The 19689-nt window shown below is 40.9% G+C and overlaps 1 protein-coding gene across 5 annotated transcripts in view; it reads right to left on the bottom strand.

The window, feature by feature from the left end:
- PYGL (glycogen phosphorylase L) overlaps window positions 1–19689 on the bottom strand; it is a 100586-nt gene that overhangs the window by 78379 nt on the left and 2518 nt on the right. For all 5 annotated transcript variants that reach the window (XM_088024590.1, XM_028107907.2, XM_028108037.2 and 2 more), the window contains exons 2-6: window positions 16657–16758; window positions 14065–14143; window positions 10845–10948; window positions 3958–4089; window positions 60–171 (exon numbers count right to left, since the gene is read on the bottom strand). In XM_088024590.1, the coding sequence (XP_087880716.1) occupies window positions 60–171; window positions 3958–4089; window positions 10845–10948; window positions 14065–14143; window positions 16657–16758 (529 nt within the window). The remainder of the gene's footprint in view (window positions 1–59; window positions 172–3957; window positions 4090–10844; window positions 10949–14064; window positions 14144–16656; window positions 16759–19689) is intronic.

Genomic DNA, 19689 nt, shown 5'->3' with positions numbered 1-19689 from the left:
TCTCGGATCAAAAAGATGAAACACACATGCACATTCATGAGAGCCCAGGCTGTACTCACAGTCTCTGAGGTTAAAGTCATTCGGCGCCCGCGCGGACCAGAGGCGCATGGTGTTGACGGTGTTATTCATATACCCAGGCACTGGGGTGTCATATGGCAGGGCCAGGACCACCTGTGGGGTTAAACCGAAGCAGCTGCTTAGTTTCCCATGTGTGGTGACGTAGGCTGAACAGTGTGCCGGGACACAGCAAGGGACTACAAAATAATAATCAGGGTTAAGTTTAGTGTAGGTAATTCAGTGATCTGATTTCAAATACGGATCAAAATTAATGGAATGGAAATATATGAAGATAGATTATAGATGATACTGAAAATGCTATGCAAGATTTTTCAAAGTTGCATGAAGAAGAGTTATTTTAGTGGTCTGACAAATCAGCTGATAATTAGCTGAGATGGGTGTAAGAGGTGAGCTTTGGAAAATCTAGCTCAGTCTCTGACAGTCATTGAGACAGAGAACAGGAAGATAACTGCGTTGCATGTGAATTTAAAATTTATGTGGGAAAAGACTCACTTCTATTCCCTGCCTCATCAGTCAAGCTCGAAGGAAGGGGAATGACAGACTGATTTTACTGGAGGATGCTAGAGATCATTTCGTGCAATCCAATCATTTTGGACATGAGAGGAATGAGGCTGAGAGAGAAGTGACTTACCCACAGTCACAGTCAGTGGTAGGGTTGAAACCTACACAAATCTCTTTAATGTGGTCTGCTGAATTATGAATGAATGAAGCATTATAGCCTGTATCAGTCAATCACATATATTCAGTCATGCTTCCATGAATACCATGACCGCGAAGTAATAAATCACCCTTCTTTAAATACTTTTACTAGAAAATAAAAGTCTCTGGAGATTTTTAAAGCACATTGTGATCCGTCAGGAAAAGGTGTTTACAGAGTGGGAGTGAGTGTGGGTTCAAACGTGATTTGTCCTTCTGACCCTTGAAGTGTAATTGAGGCAGCTGGGGAGGCACAAAGCTCAGATGTCTCTTTGGAGAACTTCAGGCACGACTTACCACCTGGGAGCTCGAGCCCAGCCGAGCTGAGGTTTGCTTTCTTAGGGATGCTCCCATTGTGGTGGGATCTTGAGAGCCAGGACTGGTCTCATGAGCAATCTTTAACCTCGGGCCCCATCAGCCTGGCTGCTTGCTCTGAGTTATAAGGCCCACTGAGGCTCTTACTGAGGATGCTCTTTCTTTCCCCCTTTCTCTTCATAGGTGCCATGCCTCCTCCTCTCCCCACTCCCTTCTGTCATTCACAGGCACTGCCCCACTACGGCACTTGCACTTCTAATTCTCTCTGGTGTCTGTTCCCCAGAGGACCCGAGCTGACACACAAGTGAAGGGGATTGCTCAGTTTATCGGAAGCTGCCCACAGCATGTGCACACCATGCCTGTCCTCGTGCTCTCTGACCTCACCAGCTACAGACCTGGGCCTGACTTGGGCAATGGCTTCCAGAAATCCATGAAGTGATGCATGGCCTGGGGCAGCTCACTTTGTATTCCATCTGCCCCATAACATTGCCTTTGTGGGCACAGAAAAATATACTGTCTCTAACTGAATTTCTGGATATATTATGAAAATGTTTAGAGGTGCTCTGTAAATACAAGGTAGCTCAACAGTGGGACCTAGTGTAAACAGAATATTTCCAGGATTGATTGTGTAAACTGCATACATTTAAATAGCTCAGAAGTCACTGGAAGTTTTAGACACTAAAACCTACACCAAATACTCACTAGTTTAATGCCAAATACATGTGTGAATTCTTTGGGCATATTAATGATTGATTTGTTTGCAGCTAGCTCTCCTAACTGTATTTGTAACCAACTGCAACTCAGATTGTGTTTTTTTAATACAAAGATTTTTTTTCAGCATTGTTGAAAAGTCCATAAGTGTCCATCAAAAAGAGTCTAATAGAATAAATAATAGGATATCAATGCAATGGAATTCTGCATTATTAAAATTATCGTATAGCTATCTATTAATTAGTATTGAAATTGTTCACAGTGATGTTAGCAAGTGAAAATGTTACAAAACAGTAGAGTAAAATCGCATTTAAAATATATATTTATATATGTATGATGAAATGCATGGGAAAACTTTTAAAAACTGATACACTAACAAATCAGTGGTACTTTGAACTAAGGGATTACAGGTGATTTTTATTCTTCCCCTTACGATGATTTGTATTTTAAAAATCTTCAGTGAATGATAGGTATTTATATTACTTGGCTAATTTAAATAACGTGCAATAATTTGAGCATTTATTTTCTGACTGAAGCAAGGGCTGGAACAATGTACCCAAGCAAGGAGGGCATACATTCAAGATTTCCGAGAGTTCTCAAAAAACATACCTGCTATGCTGGCAAGATGCCAGACCTACACAAGTGAATATAAGAGCACCGGACTAACCTGGCCCTGAGAGTCAAATGTGCGCAGCGGGACATCGACTACCTGGAGTACCTGTGAGAAGCTGACGTGTGCGTGGAATCAAGAGGACAAGACCCTGGCAGAAAAGCTCGTCCAAGAGGCGGAAGAAGAGAAGAAGAGAAGAAGATCGGGACTCTGCTGAATGCAAGTAAGACAACTGTGTCTCACGCTCAGAGACACAAACGAAGCACAGACAGGGGTCTGGCCAAGTAGGAGAGTAAGAACTAGATGTGTGGTTTTGGGTGCAGGCATTGGGAGAGAAACCTTAGCAGGAAACAGGTGTCTGAAGGAAAAGTCAGATTGTGTTCTGTTGTTTAACCAAATTTAGAAAAACAGAAAGAGAAACTTATCCTGAAATTATAGTATTAATTTATTCCTTATACTATTATACTATCATGACCTATTTTAGCTTCTAATCTGCTATTTCCCATGTTGAATAAATTCATCCTCAGATAGAAAAATCCTTTTTAAATAGTCTTATTTTTCTGAACTGTGAAGAACTCTACATGGATTAGCAGAATAAATTATCAGTTTAAAAAGTCAACTATAAAATGGGTCTTGATTCTTCTAAAATAAAGTATTTATTCATGGGGAATAATCCGCAAACCAACTTAATTTAGCATTACAGTACTGAATTTCAGTCACAATTTTGCCAACTAAAAGTATTAACTTGCTCTTTACCATTTCCTTTAAGCTTTTAAAGACTGGCCAGTGACATATCCTTCCCAGCCTGAGATGATATTTATTAAGCAAATATCTCAAGTAGAGCCTCCAAAGATTGGACATGCAGTCTAGTAATTAATAGGGGTTATTAATCAGGAAGTAAGAAGACAGCAGAGCACAAAGCATCACTGGGGGTGCTTAGAAGTGAATTGGTCAGCTACAAGGTAATGCTCAAATCTAGTGGCAGGATAAATACCTAGCCATGAATTAAGTCCACTTGGATGGACACCAGCATGATTTCTCTAGAAGTGATTCTGCACAAAATAAAAATACAGTTTGCAATATTTTGTATTATTTTTCTTGACTTTGCAATGAATACAATTTTTGGCAATCCTTTCAATAAATACTTTAGCTTTAAAATAATTACCCCTGGTAAGTCCCAAGTAAATGTATCTATGGCAGTGAGGTAAGAAAGGACATTTAAATTTATTTAATCTTGGCATCAAAAACTTTATATAAAACTGGAGAGCTAAGCATACTAGAATTACAGAATTGATTAATCTCTGAAAAAGCTGATTGCAAAATGACTGATAAGTCACTTGACCTTGGGGAAGTCACTTGTCTCTTGGTCTCAGCTCCCTTGTTTCCAAAGAGTGGGTTCACTAAGAGAAGGAACAGATTTATTGATAAAAACATACTCTATTATTCAATACATAATATACTATCCTCAATATCATATACACATCATCCTCTATGCTAAGTATTCACTGTGCTATACAAAATGCTCAGCATGAGGACACTCTGAATACCTGGGTGTCGATCCATTTGGTCCCAGTGTTGGTGTGCTCTACTTTTCCATAGAAGTGCACAGGCAGCATGAACTCAGGCCGGGCCTTCTCCCAGGGGTTTCCATGTCTGAGCCAATCATCTGCCTCTTCCACCTACAAAAAGGACACAGCTGAGAATTTGTTTTTCAGGAGATGTAGACCTTCCATTATCTCAAATCAAATTATATCAAATCAAAATATCTTTTTTTAAAAGATTTTATTTATTTATTTGACAGAGAGAGAGAGACAGCGAGAGAAGGAACACAAGCAGGGGGAGAGGGAGAGGGAGAAGCAGGCCCCCCGCCGAGCAGGGAGCCCAACGCGGGCCTCCCTCCCAGGAACCTGGGATCACGACCTGAGCCAAAGGCAGATGCTTAATGACTGAGCCACCCAGGCGCCCCTCGAATCAAAATATCTTTGACTAAATCAATGCAAGAATACTGTTTTGGTAACAAAGATTATTGATTCTGTCAAACTCAGTTCACCTTTGTTAGAGTATTACAACCTAAATCAACAACAATCATATCTGTCAATACATATTACTGCATTTAATTCTCATAGCATAACCCTGTAGGATGGAACTATGATTTTTCCCTTTTTAAAGATGAGGAAATTGTAACTTGCTCAAAGTCACATAGATAGTTTAAATGGCACAGCTGAATTCTGACCTTAGGTGTGTGGGTTCTATGGGTGGATTCTGGGTGTCTGTGTCTTAACATCTGTGAATACAACTGTCCAGCTTGAGGGACAGAGAGGCCATCCAGGGATGTTTATAGTTGGGTACCTGGACCTGAAGGCTCCTACGTGATGGTTTCTGTCAAGATTCTTTTGCCTAGAATGCACAGACCAGTTAAGAAATACCACTCATAGAAAGCTCTCTCTTTTTAAAAAGATTTTATTCATTTATTTGAGAGAGAGAGAGAGAGAGAGAGAGAGAGAGACTGAGAGCACAAGCAGGGGAGAGGGAGAGGGAGAAGTAGGCTTCCCACTTAGCAGGGAGCCTGACGTGGGGCTCCATCCCAGGACCCTGGCTCAACTGACTGAGCCACCCAAGTGCCCCAAAAAGCTCTCTTAATAAAGCTGATGTCAGTATAGATACAAGACACTATTACATTTTGTAGTCTTTGTTTAATTTAATCCCTTTAGTAATTTTGATCTGATAATGAACTATTAATTATGGTTCATGTTGAAAATAATATGCACTAAGATGTAAGGAATTTATTTTATTGACAATTTCAACATTTTCCCATGTATTTATGTTAATTTATAACCACATGTTTCTTATAAAAAAATTTAAGATCATAATTTGTATTTAGGGTATTCTGGACATCAAATGGATTTTGGTTTGCAATAAACAAACATGCCAAAACAAAACCAACAAAAAACACATTAGAGGGGGGGGATGTATTTTTAAAGTAAATAAAGACATTATTAGTGAAAGCTTTAAAATATTACACCTATATTAAAAAATGCAATTGTGTTTTGACAAGAAAGGAGGGGTAAGGGCTTTTAGGACAAAGTACTCTCATCAAAGAGATTACCCCAAATCTGTTTATTTTACTTATTTGATTTCTCACCTTCCCCTCTTAGAAAAGTTAGCTTTAGTTTAAGAAGAATTTGTTTATGAATTATGACACACTGCTGGATGTTTCATGACCACCACCTAAACATGAATTCAGTGCCTGCCCCAGGCATAGTGTGGAGACAAGGAAACACAGCTACTGTCTTTTGAGATATCAGACAAAACACTGATGTCAACAGACAGACAAGGAAATACACATGCATTTATTCAAACATTGATCATGACTTTATGTCAAGAAAGCCAGTGAGCTACCCAATAACACCAAGTACCAGCATAGTGGTGAATGAAAAGAGGACTCACAGAAACAACACCTGTAAATAGTAGATCCGGGAGTTAGAGAGATGCAGAGGCAGGAGGATGCATCAGAGGCAGGGTAAAGCCTAGCGGAGGCTGGAGCCAAGTTTGAGCTAGTCAGCTGATCCAACCTTGTTAAAATGCAGATTCTCAGACAGTCTGGGGAGAGGTCTGAAATTCTGCATTTTTTTTTTAAAGATTTTATTTATTTATTTGACAGAGGGAGAGAGACACAGCGAGAGAGGGAACACAAGCGGGGGGAGCAGGAGAGGGAGAAGCAGGCTTCCCACCGAGCAGGGAGCCCGATGCGGAGCCCGATGCAGAGCCCGATGCGGCGCTCGATCCCAGGACCCTGGGATCATGACCTGAGCCAAAGGCAAACGTTTAATGACTGAGCCACCCAGGCGCCCCTGAAATTCTGCACTTTTAACAAGTCCCCAGGGGCTACACATGGTGATATGAAGTCAGTAAATGCAACTCAAAATTTAGACTTCTGCTAATCTAGTCAGAGAACAAAAAATAAAATACAAACTAAACACGGAAAAGGCTGAATTTCATTAGCTGTTAAGCTTTAGCGAAGTCAGAGTCCACTAGCTTGTGTTAATAACTAGAAACTCCACACAAATAAATGAGAATATCCACAGAGGATCAAAACATCCTGACTTACAAAACATTTTCTGCTGCTCTTAGGCAAGGGCAGGTGGGGGTTTTCAAAGACTGGTCACTTGTGAACATTGCTTCCTGTAATAGGAAGACACCTCATTTCAGCACTCGGGACTATTGTAAAACACACCTGAAGATATGACACGAAATGGGACATGGAGGCAGAAACAGCTTTCCTCTCAAAAACCATGTGTACAGGAGAGCTGACAAATATGTGTTTTTCTGTTGAACTCTGGGCTTGCCACCACCGGCCTACTCCTACGCGAGTCAGAGGTTGCGTTTGCTCTTTTGAGGGTATGCAAAGTGACAAGGCACCAGTCAGCAGATTACTCCTAATGCTATTAAATGTTGCTCTAATTTCTCCCTGCCAAATAATGGCTGATTTCGACCTGACTGGAGTAACAAGTTCGGTAGGAAGACAGAACTCCTAGCTTGCCGTTCTTTATTTTGAGTCTCTTCCTGATTTGGCAAGGAATCAGACAGTAATTCCCTCAATTTCACAAAGCTTGATTTTCAGGTAAATCGAAAAACATTTCATCACCACAAGCTGGTCCGAGCAGATCAGAGGAGAAAAGAGAATTGCCCCCACCACCCTCACTAAATCCACAGAAGCTGTGGGATGGTGATAAACGTCTTCTCTACCTTGCTTTCTTCCAATGAATCAACAAACTGGTCCGTGTAGCCAGTGATCCCTGAAGGCACTAACATGCTGAGCTGTGTGAAGGGTGGAGGCAAGGTGGGAGAAGAGCTTTCATTTATGTCCAAGTGGGCTGCTGGGTCTGAACGTCCCAGGTGAAAGAGAACTGAGACAAAGCAAGCGTGGGTCTGTGGAGTGAGGAGCCGGGTGCCAGTCAGGCGAGGGGGGGCCCCCCGCTAGAGGAATTACTCAATGGCATCGGTCCTCCAGCCAGCACAGAGGCAGAGATCAGCTCAGGGAGCTCTGTTAGTGACTGGATTCTAAGAAACGCTTTTACCATCAACTGTGGGATGCACAGGACATGAAAAACTTGCGAGTCAAAATACAATAAAACCAGCACTCAAAGAATGTTGGCTTCAACATTGCTTTCTGATGGTACAAATAACTGAAAACCGTATCTGGGGAGCCCCACGAATTCAACAGCCGTAACAAGAAGCTTGCCGGACAACGTGAGTTGTGCATGACTGGTTTACAGAGGGCTTGGCACAGGTTCTAAGAGAGAGAAGGGTTCCAGTAGATACTGTTTGATTCAACTCTGAGACACATGTGACTATTAAACTTTAATGCAGGGCGGTCGCAATTGTCTTTCTGTCCTTCTTCCCAGGGGCCAATTATTTTCATAGAACGCTATTACTGATAAAGTTTCAGCGATCCTCATTAGAGTTCTAGAGTTCAAGAATTCTGTTAAGTAAAGAATTTTGGCAATAAATTATTTTCCTGAGGGGGTTTACAATGAACACTTTATTCTTGTATATCTTCCTTGAAGAGAGACTTCAAAACCTACAGGTCCACTAGCCTTTATAAATCTTCCCAGCTTGGGGGTGCCTGGCTGGCTCAGTTGGTGGAAAGGGCAACTCTTGACCTTGGGGTCATGAGTTCAAGCCCTACATTGGGTGTGGAGCTTACTTAAAAAAAAAGAAAAAGTCTTCCCAGCTTGTGCCATTTTCTTCAGCAATGAGGCATCTGATGTGTGTGGGGCATGCCCTTCCCCCAAGAGGCATGCTGCTTTCCTGGAAGATAAAACTTTGTTTTTTATGGAAATAGTTTCTTTTTTAATGATATGATGTTAAAATCCCATCCCAGTAAACAATGGATATGGTAAAGAAAATGATGAGTTTTTCTGACTCAGTTTCAAGTCATAGTGAGAGTAGTGATGATGGCCAGGGAGGTCAGCTTTGGAGACAAGCAAAAGTCATGGAGTTTCTCTTTTTTACGATCACTAGAAAAATATACTTCCTGGGTCTGATAGGAGAGAAAGGGAAGGTTTCCTGGAATAAAGGCTGCTGAACAGTAGCAAAGAGAGCAGGTATGATTTTAAAAGAGTGAACTTTCATTAAATCCTGGGGAAAATGCACTTGAAAAACAATTTTTTGAGATGGATTTGCTGAATTTCTTTTAAATTTTTCACAGAACAGTAAAGAGATAAGAAAGGAAATCCTTAAACAGTTGGGGGTATAATGAGTACCACACAGGATACTTTCAAAGACTGGGAATGGATACCATGTATTGCTTGGTCAGATGGTGTCAAAACGTTGGTCGTCCGGGAAATGCCTGCTAACCTAGGTTTCTCACAGTGAAACTCTAGGTTACTTCATTGAGGAAGGGAACCCATTATTTTGTTTTTATAACTTCTATGATTATAACATACACATTTCTTATGGAATATGAGTCATGTGGAAGAGCAAATATAAGATAGTAAAAGTCACCTGTAATCCTATCTCCCAGAGATAAAGATTTTCGAAGCTTTGATGTATTTTTTTCCTACTACTTTTCCTTTATCTTTTTGGCTTCTTTTGGATAGGTCATACCATCCATATGATTCCATACCTCATTTTCTCAACTAACATAAACAATTTCCCATTTCACTAAAATTAATAAAAATATGATATCAATATTAAATAATACCACTATTTATTAAATTACCCTCTTTTCTTAGGCAAAATTAACATTTTACTGAGTGCCTCTCTGTGTGCCAGACATTTTACATATATTCACAATGGTTTCATGAAGCTGGTATCTCCACTGCGCAGATGGGAAAACTGAGGTTCAGAGAGGTCAGATAACCTAATCAAAACAACACACCTCATAGGGGTAACGAGTTGCAATCGGGCCTCAAATGAGAAATCAGATCTCAATTAAGGCCTACGTGTTTTTTCTCTACACAATGCTGCCTTCTAATTTATTTAGGGATACCTAAGATCCACTGGTCCTTAACAAAATTTGGAAGTTTGTCTTTCCCTATGCACCCAGTATTCTCCTTCTGAGACTTTTTCCTTGAAACATTCTCTTATCACATCAGACCTTTTAGTTCCTTCTTCCCTGGCTCAGAGGGTGTCAGAATCTGAGGGAGGGGAGGGGAATGGTGTGGACACTAAGCTTATTCTCATCCCTCCTCACCCTTGGGATTAGCTCCAGCCTAGGTCCCCTCAACCGATCCTGAGCACTCTGCCCTCTCAGACTGACTCATGGAAGCGTGGGAGGGGCTCAGAGAATGTGGGTTTTTTGGAAATCGAATCCAGTATAATTTTGTCAATGACGTGTATGCAGGGGAAAAAGACAGGGAGAGAGAAAGTCTAAATCACACGTAGCATCAGGGAAGACTATCCCCACTAGGGCTGATTGTAGGCTCAAAGAATGACCAAAGATAAGAATGAAGGGGGGAAATCGGAGGGGGAGACGAACCATGAGAGACTGTGGACTCTGAGAAACAAACTGAGGGTTCTAGAGGGGATGGGGGTGGGGGGATGGGTTAGCCCGGTGATGGGTATTAAGGAGGGCACGTACTGCCTGGAGCACTGGGTGATATACGCAAACAATGAATCATGGAACACTACATCAAAAACTAGTGATGTAATGTATGGTGATTAACATAACATAAAAAAAAAAGAAACAAATACCTAAGAATCCAGTTTAGTTATATAAAAATCACATGAGAGTTATTTGCGTGGTCTGATTACTATCGTGCAAATTTCTGTGGAACCCTATAATTATACATATTAAATATGTGCCAGATTTATTTGACATAATCATTATAAGACTGCCTGCTTGCATCTTATAAAAAAATGAGAACAGTGAATTTACATGTCTTATAAGATAAGGATATTAAGGAGGGCAGGACTGAATGGAGGCAAGAATACTGAACATGGGCCTGGAAATCTGGGGCTATAGACCCATGTTTGCCAGCAGTGTGATCTGAAGTAACACCACTTCTCAAGAGTCTCAGTTTTCCCGCCTATAAAAGAGCAGCATGCTTCCTACTATCAAGAGTTACAGTGGGGGATCTATCAGTCAAAAGATGTGCTCCTCCATTGTGTGTGCTGCAGAGAACAGATGTCACACATTGGAGGTAGTCCACCGTCAGGAGGGTCAGTGGTGAATATTTTCAGAGTATTCCCAGGAGTCAGGCACTATGTGAGGTGCTTATGGATCTGGTGCTGAATGATACTGGCAGGCTCCCTGCTCTTAGGGAACTCACTTCCCAAAGGGGGAAGACTGATAGTTTTCAGTGATGGCGATTAAATGCCAGAGATATTAGAAAAGCTCTATGGTAAATGTCTGTAAATTATAAATCACCCAGCATACTATGAAGGAGAAGTATTTTAATAACAAAATTTTGAAAGATGGCTCACATACCTGCCATCCATCTCGGATCTTCTGATTGAAGATTCCATATTCGTACCGGATGCCATATCCATAGGCTGCAAGTCCCAGGGTTGCCATGGAATCCAAGAAGCAGGCTAAATTAAAGTAAAGGCAGAGTCATCAAGGTTAGTCCAAATTTCATCTTTTAAAAAAGATGGCAGCCACAAAACATTTTTTGTCTGAAAAACCACATTTGTATTTTGAAGCAGAGACAGCTGTGCAGTGGGTATTATTTTAAAATAACATTTTAAAATTATAAAATGAGTATTATAGAAAAGCCAGAAAATACAAAAATGAATACAGAAGAAAATAAACAGCATTTACTATCTTGCCATCTACAAGTAACACTGTGTACCTGTTGGCATTTCATTTGAGAACAGATAAGGAAGCCGGCCTGCCTTAGATATACCCATTACTGTGTCTGTCACTCACACTGCCCTTTCTAAGGGAAGCTCTCTCTATCGCCCCCTGCTTGAAAGATGGCCCCAGGAGAGGATAATTTACATGTGACCACCTAACCAACTAGCTGGACATCTGTGGCAGACTCTCTTTCTGGCCAATAGAATTCCAGTGTTGTTCGGATATCAGGGGGCCATATGCTTCAGGGAGGCTGGGCCAGGAAACGAATCTTGCTTTGGTCTAAGCTTCTAAGCCAATCATAGTAATTCTATTTCCTTCACCAGTGATTGGTTTTGGCATGGGCACACAATGACCTACGATCTAATGAGAGGTACTAGGAAGTCTGCTAGGTACAGTGAAAGATTTCCTTGCTCCTGCCATCTTTTTTTCCATGGGAGGAAAGCCAAAAGAACCACACAGACCCAGAGTCCTGACAGAGTCATGCTGTTGAATAAACTCATCTTGGAATGGCCGAAATTCTGGAGTCCTTGTTTAGTCAGTGATAACACACATCCTTGTCGGTTGAACCAATTTTTGCTAGATTTTCTGTTACTTGTAGCCAAGAGCATTAATGACAGAGCCCCTGATCCAGAGCAGCCAATCAAAAGGCTGGGAAGGGGTGCCTGGGTGGCTCAGATGGTTAGGCATCTGCCTTTGGCTCAGGTCATGATCCCAGGGTCCTGGGATTGAGCCCTGCATCAGGCTCCCTGATCAGCGGGGAGTCTGCTTCTCTCTCTCCCTCTGCCCCTCCCCCTGCTCCTTCTCTTTCTCTCTCACTCACTATCTCTCCCTCTCAAACAGATAAAATCTTAAAAAAAAAAAATTTAAAAAGCCGGGCAGGGATCTATGTTGTGGCCAGATGCTATCTGAGGGGTTACACCAATCTGATTGTCCCTCTCAGGTATCTGAACTGAGAAATATACAGAGAATGAGGGAATGTATAATAGGATCTAAAACCGAAAAGAACATTTGTAGACCAAACAGAAATGGGCTAAGTTAGGTTCACGGTGGGGCTCTGAAACAGAGAATCCACAAAGGCCAGTGGCCAATGCCTTCAAGTTACTGGAACCTCACAGTGGTCTTCCAGTCCCGATGCTCATGAGGCCTGACTCTGCTCCAGTTCCTGCTCTCTCAGAGCTGTGGCCATTTGTCCTTTCCTGGGTCTTGATCAAATTATTCTTAGAGCCTGACCAGAATGGGGTCTCAACCTTTTCAGTCAGACAAAGATGAGGCTACCTCATGAGAATCACTCAGCCTCGCTCACCACTTCACTCTGCACTTCTCAGCCAACTGAAGGAGCAGGGTCATTAATATCAGGCACACAGTGGGGTTAACCCAGCCAACAAATTGGCCTAGGGCTTTACAGAAATGAAAGGCAGGCTGGTTGTCATTCTTAGATGTGTATGCCACTGGTTCTGCTAGTCTTCTTACAGCCTCGTGGAAAGCCTACTAAATTGCCCGATGGTTGACTTTACAAGGTAGTTAAGTATCTCTAATACTGATAGCAATGTTAATGCACACTGCCACTAGTGTAAGGATTAAATACCATGAAACACACACAAATGGATTTCCAGTAACTTGAAAGTGTGTGTAAAATTAAGAGATATTGGAATCATTTTTGAAAAAGAAGAAACAGATTATTTTTCATAGAGTGCAATCTGATAAAGACATGTATGGTGGTACATTTTTATTATTCAATTTAAATTTCACAAGTACACTGTATGTTCATTATACTGGAATTAAAATAAAAAATAAACTTCACAAGTCATACATCCTCATTGTAAAACCATTACCACATTACAGAGACGGTAAGCACCCCCAACTTTGCACTCCTCTCTAGGGAAGATCAGAGGGAGCACTTTAGTATTTCAAATTCCAGACATTTTCCCCCTATGGATTTACACATATACTTACAGAAAATAATTAGTTTTTAAAAAACATAAACAGTATCACACTGTGTTGTTTTTAATGCCACTTGCCTTTTTTTTCCTTCCCTCTTAGAGGTCTATATAAAAGTACATAGAGCAATTTTATTGTTTTTATTCTTTTACTGCGTATTTTTCTGCAGCATACATGTTCTGGTACTTATTTACCTATTCTCAGATCAAGGGACATTTGGTTATTTCTAATATTTTGCCTTAACAGACAATACTGTAATAATTTTTTAACATGCCTCCTTGTGCACATGTTGAGTGTATCTTTAGGGTAAATATCAGGAAGTAGAATTGCTTGGTCACAGGGAAGCCTATTTTTAATTTAATGGAGTTGGTATTATCTTTTTAATGTTTTCCTTTACATTTGTTGGAAAAATCACTTCCTGGATAAAGCACTGGAATTGTATTCATACAAAAAAAGATATTAATGAACCAAATCATACCGATAATATAATAAGTGGATCATTGCCTACCAGTAAATAAGAAAGCAGACAAGACAACTACACAATGGCGAGACAACTCAGGTCACACCTCACAAGTATGTGAAGCGAGCAGCTGTAGACAAATAACAGTGAAGGAAAGGGGCCACTCTGGAAACCCTGAAGTGCACAGGAAGGAGCCGGTTAACTTTGGGGTTTTAAGCAATGTCTCCAAGGGTTTTAAGCAACGTCTCTTTGGTTCAAGTTCCCTTCTCTGCTCTTTGTGTAGAACTGATCAAACCACAGTGCAAACCCAAAGACAAAGACATCTGTAAGCCAGGTCACACCTTGCACTCCTCCTGGAGAGCTTGTCTGGCTCTCCCAAGCGTGGTCACGCACGGCATCTGGGAAGCCGTCAACCGGTCAGACAACACATAACACACGAATGATGTCACTTACCGGCAAGCCTCCCAAGACCCCCATTGCCAAGCCCGGCATCCTCCTCCATTTCTTCCAGCTCTTCCATATCCAGTCCAAGCTGGAGATGAAAGGAAAGCAACATTGGATGCAGGCACAAATGCAGGCCATTTCAGGAAGCACAGTCATTTCCTTAGTCCCTCGGTCGGGCATCCAGGGTATTCTGTGTGCTCAATTCTGTCAGCTCCTTCACAGAGTGTTCTGCCAGCAGAGGCCCCCTGCAAAGGCTGGTGACTGCATATGCAAACCATACGAGATGGCCCAGCAGCAGCGTGGGAAGGAGTGTGGGTTCCAAAGGGCCATTACTAGCTCTGTTACTTCTTAGCTCTCTGACTCTGGGCAACATAATTCTCTCTATGCTTCTCCTCTCTTATTTAAAAAAATGAGGATAATAGTATCTGCCTGATTTAGGGCTGTTATGAATTAAACGAGCTTATACAAACAAAGCATTTAGAATTACCCTGAACAGATATTTCTCAATAAATGTCAGCTATTACTATTTCTTAAAATTATTATTATTATTTTGTGCTGTAGGGGTAAAACCTCAGGAATGGTCCAGCATCACGCTGACACTAACTGGGCTGAAGGATTTTGAACACTATCAAAAAGTATGAGGTCAGACTTTCTGGGATAGACTAAAGTTCATCTTTTCATGACCACAACATATTTACTCACTAGGGTCAATAGTTGTTAACCCAAAACCAGTTATTGAGTCACTGCCCATGAGACCTGGGACCAGACTGCAGTCCGGGGAAACAGCCCTGAGGGCCAGCTGGACGAGGGCAAAAAATCCTCTACTTCTTTCTGAGGCGGGTAAGAGACTGTGGGAGGCCAATGAACATCTGTGGTGGTGATGGATGGATTTGGTGGCCAGCCAGCTCTCTGCCCCCAAGTGTTTGGCTCACACAGTTAGAGACTGGTTAGCACCAGCGTGGACTCATGTCAGGGCTGTGCGGTCCTGGAGATCCCTTTGGGCTGCTCATCTTACAATGAGAAAACTGATGGCTAGATAAATTAAATGACCTCTCCTATGTTGACTTGATAGTAATCTAGCCCGTGGATGGCTAACAATGGTTTGTTGTGAAAATGACGGTATTCTTATCGGAAAGTGAGGCAATCCATTAAATTAGACATTATTTAAAATGGGAAGATAATTCACACATTTACAAACATATATGTAAATTAGAACCACGCTTGAAGTTGATGCCCCAGTTTCCATGAGCCACCTTCTTGGATCCCCCACCCTTACACCAAAAGTGGCTTTTCCACACAAGTCTTGACAACTAAATCTCCCGAGGGTTCAAAAATAGCTTCGCCTCTGCTTACTTTTGGAGGGGCTTTCAAATGTGCTCCCCGGTGACTAGAGTTTACCGGGGTCCTTGTGCAAGCCAACAACACAATGGTGAAGCAACTTAGGTAATATCACACCAATATGTAAATCGAGTAGCTGTGAACAAATAACAGTAAAGTAAAGAAGAGGCCACTTTGGAAACCCTTCATTGCTAATGCTAACACTCAGGATTTTTTCAATTCTAAACATGGACGTCTCAAGTAGGCTGTAACCTTGAGGAGGTTGACATAGGTTACTTCAACCACCTGGTTAGATGCCAGGCCAGGGGAGGTATATTATTTTCACCTGCTATCAGGGGAGGCAAAGAAAAGGGAAACGGAGGGGAGCTGCAATGATTCTTTCATTGAAAATACCTAACCCCTAACCGCCATGAAGGAAACCAGCCCTTGGCCACAGTAGCTGCTCACACAGGACAATCCCATGCCAAGGAAAAGGAGCAGTTTGGACGGTCTCTCATTTAGAATGTGTCATTGCAAATACACATGCCCCCTTTCTGTTACATGAAAAGGATTAAGAACTATTTGTTTTTTGGCATGGAGATCCCTGAAGCTCAGGGGAGAAATAGTTAAATACATTCCGTTCCGTAAAAACAAATTAGCATATTAAGTTTAAGACCTCGAGTTCCTCATTTAAGGAGGAAGTGTATTTTACATCTCATTAAGCAGTAAAGAAAGTATGTCAATGTAATTTAAAAAACTTATTATTTATGCATGTTGCCTTGATACATGAATAATAGTCAAACTTTGATCATTTTTAAAACTAGAGAGGAGGGGGGGCTTGGCTGGCTCAGTTGGTGCAGTGTGTGACTCTTGATCTAGGGGTTGTGAGTTCGAGCCCCACGCTGGGTGTAGAGATTACTTAAAAATAAGTTCTTTAAAAAAAAAAACAAAAGTAGATAGGAACTCAAAGTAGAACTTGTGATTCTGATAGCAGGGGCTCAGGTACCTTTAAAAGGCTTGTTTAGATACTAAGTCCTAACATGTACTTTGCTGGGGAATGCTGTCAAAAACTGATTGCAGAAGAAAATTCTCATGAGGCAAAACCAGTTCTCTTTGTCTCTCTTAAACCAGAGATCTCTAGTTTGTATTTCTAATTGTAATAACCATAGCTATAGAAGCTACTTTTCACTTTTTTTTTTTTTTTTTGGTGCTACATTCCCAAGGTTCCTGAATTGAACTTGAAATTTAAGGGGAGAGAATGAAAGAAATACGGAGACAACGTACCTGGTAAATGGCCTCGTCACAGGCATTTTGCAGGCCAAGGTTGATCATGGTGTTCTGTAATGTTCGGCCCATGTAAAATTCCAAAGAGAGGTAATAAACCCTCTGAAACAAAGAAAGGTCATGTTAATGCTGTAAGGCCAGTGTTCCTTGTTAACATAAAAACACAAAAGGTCACCAATAAGAAACAAACAGGCGAGACTAAGGTTCAAATGAGACTCCTAAAGATGCATGAAAGGCTAAATACAAGCAATACTGACAAATGGCTTTGAGAAAAACCATTTTATACCCTATTTTTGGCAAAGTAGTTTTTATGCCCAGGGAGAAAAAAAGCAAACTCATCCAACTAATTAGATTCAATGTTTTGTATGTTTTCCTTCCCGTTCAGGAGCCTCATGAATTAAGCATATGTTTGGACAAACAGAAGTCAGACTGCCATAGCTCATCACTCATTTGTAACATATTTATATGATGAGAGTCAGGTGGGTTTGACTGTGATCATCTCAACTCATCTAGAAAACGTAAAGATTAACTCCTTCAAGATACATACTGTGGCTAGAACATAGCCAGTGTGTCTGATTACTGCAAGTAATAGTACAGTTAATTATTTTAGAATAAAATGATTCTAGAAACGCTGTGGTCTGGCAATAACAAAAGACTACCTCAGGTTTATTGGTGTTTGTTCTTGATGAAATGGGAAATTTCTCTATCAACTCAGCAACTGTTCGCCTTTGACATAAAGCCAGGTAAATACTATTTGAGATGAAAGTGAAAGGTGCCAAGGTTAGAGTTGCCTAAAACCTTTCAAAATACAAGCTAAGTTTACTAACTTAAAAAAAAAAAATAAGGAAGATCAGTGAGTAACTTCATCCTCTTTTACAATACCTTACTTTCCATACCGCTTCCCCTTTTCTTTTCCGCCAAACATGAAACAACAAATATCTATAAATGCATCAATATAAAGTCACTTCAGACCTGTACCACTGAAACAAATAATACATTATATGTTAAAAAAAAAAAAAAGAAGATAGTAGGAAGGGAAAAATGAAGGGGAGAAATTGGAGGGGGAGATGAACCATGAGAGACTATGGACTCTGAGAAACAAACAGGGTTTTAGAGGGGAGGGGGGTGGGGGGATGGTTTAGCCTGGTGATGGGTATTAAGGAGGGCACATATTGCATGGAGCACTGGGCGTTATACGAAAACAATGAATCGTGGATCACTACATCAAAAACTAATGATGTACTGTATGGTGGCTAACAATAAAATTAAATTTAAAAAAATATAACTTCAAATTTTAGGGATTCCTTCATTACCCAATAGTGAGAACCCAAAAGAAAAGTATTTGGTCAACCCGAAAATATAAAAAGAATATAGCTCAATATCAAAAATGCTTATTATAATATTTAACTCATTAGTTACACATATATATTTAAAATATTATATGAAAATGTCAACTTAGAAATTTCACTTTTTCCCACTTTCATCTTATGAAACAACTGAATTCTAAGTGTTCCCATGGATTGTCAACATAGTGGTCATATAACATGATTATATGTGGGTCATATAACATGATTTTCCAGAGCATATCCTCATTATTTTTATCCAAGGTGTTTGAATATCTATAATGCTGTCATTAGGGCCCTCATCAGCTTATTAGCTGCCTCTGTCTGAGTCAGGAAAAGGTATCTTTTCTGAGGCAGAAACAAGCCAAAGAGGTGCATGGCCCCACTCCCCCCAATGGATGTACCCTTGTATACAAGGCTACTGCAATACAGGAAAGCCACAAGCCACATTTGCATAACATCAGGGCAGTTTTTTCCATTCTTTGTGTATTCATGATCTCGATAATAAAACCACCATATACTGCTTTTTATGTTTTAGTGATCCATAAAAAGCTTGTTTGTAAATACAGTATATAGATGCAACACTTGCAATTGTGAGTTCACACCCCGGATGACGACATGCGTTAAATTTGTTTTCCTTTTTTAAAAAAGATTTTATTTATTTATTTATTTATTTATTTAAGAGAGGAGGAGAGAGAGAGCCAGCAAGGGGGGGAGGGTTGGGATGGGGAGAGGGACAAGCAGACTCCCCGCTGAGCACTGAGCCCCACATCAAGGGTGGGGGTGGGGCTCGACCTCAGGACTCTGAGATCACAACCTGAGCAGAAATCAAGAGTGGGACACTTAAATGACTGAGCCACCCAGGTGCCCCTCTTTGCTTCCCTTCTAATGATTCCAAATTAGCATGGACTTCAGACATTTTAGGACAATTCAGGATCTTCCTAAAAAAATGTTGTTGCTTAAAATAATTGAAAAAGCCCCTCATTGCATGACAGACTTTACAAGTACATGAATTTAAGGTGATTTCCTATTTTCACTTAAATAATTTTTTGGGGGGAAACCTTACCTCATATTTGGGGATATACAAGACCTTGAAAAATTGATCTACCCCATCCTCTTGGTTAGCAGTCTCTAAACACTTAAAACACACTCCTAGTAGTAAAATTTTTGAACATCTCCAATACACCTTATAAATTATGTGCATGCACTATTACTGATATTTTATGTATATTTTACATAAAGTGGACATTTTCAAAAGGCCTATAAAGATAAAGAAGACATAACAATAGCCAGCATTTAAAAATAAAGTTATTTTTAGTCCTACTGTCAATCAGAGGCCCCAGGTACTTCTGGGAAGACCTATGAACGGGTACAGGACAGGCAAGAGTTGAGCATGGAGACACATGGAGGTGGGGCAGGGCATCCCAAGTGACAGGTGCATTGTGGGCAGAGGCCCAGAAGTGGGTCAGGACATGGACCTGGACAGGGACAGCACATCAGTTTGGTGGGAGAGCAAGGTGAGCCCAGGAGGGTAATGGGAGATAGGATGGATAGGAGGCATAGGTACACCTGGCTGAGAAGGGCCTTAAATGCATGACCGTGACAGGCAGTGGGTGCCATGATATCTAAACATGGGGCAAGATGTGTTGCTTTGGGAAGCTTAATTGGACTACAACACACAGAATGAGAT

The sequence above is a fragment of the Eumetopias jubatus genome, unplaced genomic scaffold (assembly GCF_037043125.1).
Source record: "Eumetopias jubatus isolate StellerSeaLion01/CBP00866 unplaced genomic scaffold, mEumJub1_p1.0 scaffold_7, whole genome shotgun sequence".
In the NCBI taxonomy this organism is placed as follows: Eukaryota; Metazoa; Chordata; class Mammalia; order Carnivora; family Otariidae; genus Eumetopias; species Eumetopias jubatus.
Note: the sequence above shows the minus strand (reverse complement) of the source record. Positions and strands in the feature narration are given on the sequence as shown.